This window comes from Choristoneura fumiferana, chromosome 8 (assembly GCF_025370935.1).
Source record: "Choristoneura fumiferana chromosome 8, NRCan_CFum_1, whole genome shotgun sequence".
Lineage (NCBI taxonomy): Eukaryota > Metazoa > Arthropoda > Insecta > Lepidoptera > Tortricidae > Choristoneura > Choristoneura fumiferana.
This window is the reverse complement of record NC_133479.1, coordinates 11,288,625-11,296,503: the sequence shown is the minus strand read 5'-3', so window position 1 is coordinate 11,296,503 and position 7,879 is coordinate 11,288,625. Positions and strand designations below refer to the sequence as shown.

Genomic DNA, 7,879 nt, shown 5'->3' with positions numbered 1-7,879 from the left:
CACGCCTGTGCCTCTCTCCGTTCCATTCCACTCGACAACAGAAAGTCTATCAAGAGTTGCGTCAAGGCGCGAAGCGCCTCAGCTACGCGGAATAGGATTAGTGCTTATGATTGCGATACGATTATTATTATTAGTAGCGGACATGATCAAGACGACCACAGTGGAAGGTCAAGACGATTCAGACTATCACTTAGATCCACAGACTTATGCTCATCCTCCTTTGCCTGTCCCTGAATCACAGATTACTAATATATAGCTAGCCCTGAATCAATGAACTTAAAAAAAATCGCACTTGACATCTCTTGTCACATCCGCTTGACAGTAACCACAGCAGGACCATCTTTTATTTGTGGTAGCTATCAGTGTCCAACCGAAACTTTATTCGATGGCTGTTCTAGTATTTAATTTTTAAACTTGCGTTCATAATACCTTAGTATTATATTTCTATCAAAAGAAGCCATTATTGGATAAATTTAAATTTATAGTGGAAGCTAAAAAAGCGAGTATCTATTTTATTTATTTCACTTTATTTATTTTGCTTTGGGACTAGGTCAATTTGTGTTAAGTGTTCTGAGTCCCGTGATATTTTATTTTATTTATTTATTTGATGTGAAATAACATCATAGGCACGAATAATTTGCAGTTGCACGGGTGGTGCGGCCACTCCACAACGCCGATCGTTTCCGCACGCCGCTTTAAAGCGTACGAATCAAGTTTCGGTTTCGGTTTTAGTTTCAAGAGAGTTTCTGGCGAAATCGAAACTATGCCGAACTCCAATTTAACGCTGAAACTCGTCGAAGTCGGAACCTAAACCAAAAGTTTAGTCGGATACTATAGTACAAGTGGATTTGACGCTTGTAGTAACTTAAAAAAAGTAAAACAAAAAATTTGAAAATTATTTCATTGAAAAACCTATAACACCCGAAACTCGATTGTAGCCTCTCCCCACAAAAAATAAAAATGTTTTCGCCGGACACGGAATGCGTCCAAAATTACTAGTTCAGTACAATTAGCTGAAAATTTGGCAAAAGTAATGCAAGACTTTTATCTATCAGGATATGTAGATTATAGAGCATAGTTAAATTTTATCCACTCTCCCCCCCTGCCCCCCCCCTCCGGGGCGAGGTTTTTCCATTTTGAAAGAAAACCGTACACGATACGTAAAAAGTGTGTAGGAACGAAATAATCCTTGATAAATTTACTATGAACCTTTCATACATTTAAAAGCAATATCACTTATAGTTTCAGCGCCAATACTAACTTTTTTTATAATTAATCGATTTTTTCTGCTAACAGGTTAGTTTTCTCAAAAACTTCACCCTTTACCGCCAATAGATGTATGACAGAAGTAAAGAATAGAATATTTTCTTTATAAAAAGGTATAATTTATTTCTAAATTCTTTCATTTACCGTTGCTATGCTATTTTTAAAATTTAATTCATTTGGCCATTCAGTGAAATATAAATATTCATACTAGTTAAACGGTGTTACTTTAAATACTTAGATTCTCATATGTTTTCCTGAAATCTATAGGTATGGACCTATTTTCTGTATTTTTTTAAAAATTTTAGGCCCTACTGGGCTTTTAGGAGATAAGGGGCGAGGAAATGGTCAATTTTCACCTATTTTCTTAAATAACTTCAAACGGATTAATTTAATTTTCATAATATACCCTTTCATTTGATATGTCACACGATTTGACACGATATAGTTTATATTAGTTTTCTTAACTTATACCACAAGTAGCACTTGTCAGATTACAGATCTTTTTAACATATCACACAAGCCAGTGGCGTGCAGTGAGGATAGCCAGCACCAGTACTACTGCCTACCCTCCCTGCATGCTGGAAGCATGTTATATAACATATAACGCAACTAATCCGGAGGAGCAGATACTCTATTAAATATAATTTGATGGATCAAAACAAAAGCAGACAGGTAATAGTAAATAACCACTTGAAACTGGATAACATTGCGTTTTTTGGTAACACCTCGTTTGTTTGGACTTTTCAAATTCAAATTGCCGTACTAATGGCGACACTGCCCGCCATGTTATTTGAAGTATGAAAATTTTCCATTTTTTTTTGTTTAGTTGATAATTCAATTATTTCAATTAATTACAACTTTATATGTAAAAAAAAAATTATGTTTTAACTTATCGTTCGATATTTAAATTTGTTTTTCGATAATTTATAAAACAAATCTACTAAAACGATAACATTCAAAACAGCACAGCTTAGAGCTTCGCCTACTCACTAAGTCTTAGCACTAAGTACCAAAATGTTTCTTCCACACTTAATAGATGGCGCAGTTGGTTACTCCAACTGTCAAAATCAGGTTATTTTCTCCCTCTGGGGTTTTCGTTCGTTTCGTTCGATTCGTCTCAGTAGTCTGTGATTTGTTCAAACTTCAAGTGTTATTTTATTTTCGATTGGACCGGTATGACTTTTTTGACAAGTTACACGAAAGTTATTGTATCGTAATTTTGACAAATATTTGATCACTACCTAATTTTTACTTGTATTGTAGTATATATAAATCCTACTGAAGATTTTTTACAAAGAAATGGAGGGATTGCAACTAGTAGAAGTCATTAACAATGTATTAGATTCGCGCGCTGAAAAGAAAAGTTTGTCGTCATTATTGCACTATTTACACGCAACGCTGTATAAAAATTTGAAAAATTCAGATACGGTAGTATCGGATCTAATCGACTCTGAATTCTTGAACGAAATTTTACATCTAAATGATCATGAACATATATTTCTTTACTTTGGCAAATCTTTAAGATGTTTAAAAATTGTGTTTCGAACCGGAGGAAGTATCAGAGATATTGACGTGCTCATACAATACAAAGGATTAAAAAGAATTTGTGTTACTGATGCGAATTTACCACCATCACCTTTATTAAGCAAAGAATACAGTAGTTTAACAGATATTGTTACCAATTTCCTGGAGCATATAGATAGCTTAACACCCTATTTTCATGAACTAGACCGAATTGACCGATTCTGTACTGTTATGGAACCAGCTAAACCGACATTCAGAGACGCCTATAGAAGAATTCTGTTAGGTGATTTTTTTTATTTTGATTTGATATTTGTAATTCATAATCATAATAGGTATCATGCATCTTTAATAGAACAAAATGATACATAGCCTTGTTATGACTAGATATATGTAACTTCGGTTAGATATTTTACAATTCATTATTGTGCAGCATTGTATTAAGTATGAGCACTAACACTAGTTAATGTTCTTTCTTTTGTATACTAACCCCTACCCCCTAACTCCTATGAATGCTGCCTGAAATAAATTATAATTATTTAATTTTATAGAACTGTATGAAATGTGGATTTCAATTATCTGACATTTTGATTTTTACTTACCTATCTATGCATTACTTATATAGCTATTTTATTTGGTAGATGAAAGGGCATGGCTACATGTGAAGGTGAGTCCCAAGGGCTTTGCGACAGATATCCATTTGGTTGGCAACGCTGAGCAGTGGTCTGAGAAACTACAACTAGGTCTTCTCAACTGGGACCATGATATGGACATAGTGGAAAACATTACGGCTGTGTTTGGTAAATATTTCAGTATTGTTGAAACACACTAATATTGTTTTTGTTAATATAGCTTCCACCCATGCTGTTTTAGCAAAATGTGTGTTGCCAATGTTGATGTAGAGACATTACACACATGAGGACTGTTTGGTTTTTAGGGTTCCATAGCCAAAATGGCAAAAACGGAACCCTTATAGTTTTGCCATGTCTGTCTGTCCATCTGCGGCTTTGCTCAGGGACTATTAATGCTAGAAAGCTGTACAAATATATATTTACATATATGTGTGGGGTATCGTTGGATAGGTATTTTAAAACTATTAGGGGGTTGCTAAAACGATTTTTCGATTTCAGTGATTTGTTTGCAAAATATTCAACTTTAAAGTGCAAATTTTCATTAAAATCGAGCACCCCCCCCCCCCTCTTAAATCGAAACCAGTTGGAGGAAAAATTTGAAGAAAATCAGGATGGTAAGTAAGTATATCAAACTTACAAGGAAAACTATAACGGTTAAGTTTTCTTGAGAATTATTAGTAGTTTCAAGAGTAAATAGCAGCCTAAGGTATAAAATATACCTAAACTTGGAATATTTCGTATAAAATACGAAATTCTTAGAAAAATATTACTTATTTTTTTTCGTAATGGCTACGGAACCCTATTTCGGGCGTGTCCGACACGCTCTTGGCCGGTTTTTATAATTTTGATTTTGGGGAAGGAACAGACAGGGGACCAAAAACAACATAATGTTATGGTAGAGTGACAACAACATAAGATTATTACAAGTTTTTTTTAATCAGGGAATATTAGAAAAAAAAATCCTTTTCTCAAATAAAAAATAACAATTTTACAGATTTAAATATAAATAACAGATGGCCATAATTTTTATTGCACGATTAATATTTCATTGACTATTATGAAGATAATGAAATATAAATTCAGAGAAGACATCTATTTCTCAGATATTTGGAACTTTCCAACTGAGCAGAAGTTACCAGAAGAGCCCAAGTCATTGGAAAAGGTCAACAGTGCATCAGACGAGATAGTCTGCAACATTTGCTTCTCCTCAGAGCAGCTAGAATCACCCAGTGTTCCCCAGCCTCTGTGTAAGAATGCCAAGTGCGTGGCTTATTTTCATAGGAATTGTCTTTTTCAGGTTGGTAATATTTAATTTACTAAGTATTTGAGTCATTGAATTCAGTTTAAAACCCGTCAGAGTTCAGTCAAAACTGTTTATAACAACACCAGTTATTACATATTATAACAATTAAGAAAATAGTTCCAACACAATCTTATGTATGATCCAAATGCTTTGATTATTATGTGCGAGTCCAGCTTGCATCTTGAGGGTGCCATACTACACTGAAATAGAATAATCCTACACTGAAAAGATACTTCAAATGGTGAACTACATAACATAGGTAGTGCCACCAGAGTTGAGGTCACGCACACAAGAACTTGTAGTGTAATGACAGCAGGATTTTGTTTGACATTTACTCATTCATTCTCCTTGTGTGCAATAAATTCTTTTTTCTCAAACATCCAAGGAAATGTCGTCCTTATCTTCGTGATCATAGAACGCCAAGTACGTCATTGTATACCACTTATTGAGGATTCGTTCTAATTCCAAATTAGAGGATAGTAATGGAAATTCATACAACATTGCCGGCCAAGGCCAGCAAAGAGATTCTTTTGTTTCAAATTAGAGGATAGTAATGGAATTTCATACAACATTGCCGGCCAAGGCCTGCAAAGAGATTGTCTTTTGTTTCAGTGGGTTTTATTTATTTTATTCACTATCTATGGCATACTGCCAATCAAAAAAAGAGTATTTTGGCGGGAATAGAAAAAAAAACAAATACTTATACGGTTTATATCTAAAATAAGTGGTTTTTAGGGTTCCGTAGTCAACTAGGAACCCATAAAGTTTCGCCATGTCTGTCCGTCTGTCTGTCCGCGGATAAGCTGAGAGACCGTTAGTACTAGAAAGCTGTAATTTGACATGAAATATACATATAAGTCACGCCGACAGTGGTACAAAGTACACAATACGAAATCCTTAAAAAAAAAAACCGAAAATCCTTAAAATATTATTTTATTTTTTCGTAATGGCTACGGAACCCTATACTCGGCGTGTACGACACGCTCTTGGCCAGTTTTTTAATTTGTTTAAATTCAAATAAGTGTTATTCTTTCCGATATGAGTTCATCATCAAGTGACATGGTATTATTTCCTTGGATTTATTTGAGAAAAGCACTATACAAGCCTCGTCCGCGAACAGGGATTGTCGGCCTCGTATCTCTAGATGATAACTAGATCTATAACTACTCGGCCGGCAATCCCCTATTTCGCGGACTCTACAGTAATGTGCTATTGTAGCTGTGTGTGTAATGAATAATTTTTCACTTCAATTCTCGTGGCACTACCTTCTTTATACAATCTATTAACAACACAACTGTATTGTGCAAATAATAATATAGTTCTATACCTAGGGCTTGTTTTTAGCTCGATTCAAATTGTACTTTTTTTATGGTTTCCTTACCCAAAGTGTGACGAGCGGCACCCTTTACCATAGTAAAAGAGAAGAAGTAGGTCCGCTCCGACCCTTTAGAGACTTAACTGCCTACTCTGGCGCGGACGCTTAGGGTTGTCGACGTCTATTTTAGATTAATTACCTACCGGCAAATAATTTTGTACGAAAGTTAACTTAAAATTGTCTAATGTCTGTGTCTAGAGAAACCAGACAGATTCTATACCTACCGTTATATTATTATTATTATACTAAATTTTAAGATGTTATTTTAAATTCACCGGAACGGTGATGGCGACTGTATAGGTACATATTAATTATGTTTACCTACACATAATACTATAACTATATTGTTTATAGATAGGTATCTATTATTTTTGATGTGTCCTTGCACGAAACTATTACACTACACTTATATACCACTAATTTACAACTATACCGAATACAAAAAATACATAAGTACGAGTACTCTAACGTAAAAGGTGATAATGAAAGAAAGCAGCCTTGACTAAAGAAAGAAAACTTAATTAATCCTCCTTAAATTATCAGTGTGTGCGTACGGCGGGTGCGTGCGTACAGGCGCGCACACGTTTAAGCCGCGCGATGTACTTTTGTTCGTAGTGAGCCTCTTGATTGTTTTTATTATTCCAGTTAATCATGTTTATTATATTTTTACCAGTGGCTGTTGGCATGCTCTGGTGGCCGCCTACCCGCATTCGGAGTAACAACTGGCACCTGTCCAGCCTGTTATGAATCTACTACATGCAGTGTAAGCGACAACTAAAGAATTGGAAGCTACTACACCTACTAAACAAACTAGTTAGGTAATGTTAAGACAAAAACTACAAATATGTACTTAAAACTGCCTTAAAGTCTGACAACGAAGTGCAGAAATAGAATTATATTAATATGAGTTTTAAACTCATACTTTCGACTTAAATCGGTTGAATATGGTAACATTTTTTTCTTGTCAATCTATGAACTTTTTAACTGTTAACACATTCTCTTTATTTTTCTGCTTTTTTTTCTAATTTTCCTGTGTCGTGGTCTGGTTCGTGATTAAATCACAGCCCGCCTAGAATAGTTATAAAAGTTTTAAGGGAAGAGTAAAATGATAAATATGGACAATTCATAAATCCAATATTGTTTAGGGTGAACAAAGTGATCCAATAGGAGTTTCTACCTCAAGTGCAATGTAATAGTAGGTCTACGCTCATTACACATCTCGTGAAAAGATTTTGGACATAGGTATGTAAGTAATTGAAGTAAACATCAATGCAAGTGTGTTATCATTGGGCTCCATTAACGATACGCCAACTCTAAGTGGTCGTAAGTTAATTTTAGTCAACTAAATTTAATTTAGTTACTAGATCAGTGTAACGAAAACCAAATCGATGTGCTTATAAGCAACCTTTAAATGTGATAATTACATATTATGTTTTTAAAAGATTTGAGTTTTATTTTAAAGAAAATTTTTTGGGACACAAATACATTAGAACATATTTTCGAACCTATGGTGGTGGTGGTAGTTTACCACCAGTTTGAAAAATGTTCTTCCACACCTATTATCGCGAGGATAAAAATCTCACTGACGCTAATATTATTTCATACGAGAGCGATAGGGAAGGTACGATACGAACTTCGAAACTTCGAATTTCGTAGCCCTACTACCTATTTCGTTTCGTGAGTACAATTTATTATTATTACCTACTATAGATAGATCAATCATAAACTCAACACTGACATTGATTTCCGGGACGCAGGAAAAGATGAGGGTTCCCATTGACC

General features: G+C 34.6%; 1 protein-coding gene across 1 annotated transcript; it reads left to right on the top strand.

Annotated features, from left to right (window-relative positions):
• The first annotated feature begins 2,382 nt into the window (after nucleotides 1–2,382).
• Nucleotides 2,383–7,060, top strand: Fancl (E3 ubiquitin-protein ligase Fancl). The gene is made up of 4 exons (XM_074091196.1): nucleotides 2,383–3,073; nucleotides 3,429–3,587; nucleotides 4,523–4,716; nucleotides 6,771–7,060. The coding sequence occupies exons 1-4, from the start codon at nucleotides 2,566–2,568 to the stop codon at nucleotides 6,873–6,875; spliced, it is 966 nt and encodes a 321-aa protein (XP_073947297.1). The 5' UTR covers nucleotides 2,383–2,565; the 3' UTR covers nucleotides 6,876–7,060.
• The last annotated feature ends 819 nt before the right edge of the window (nucleotides 7,061–7,879 follow it).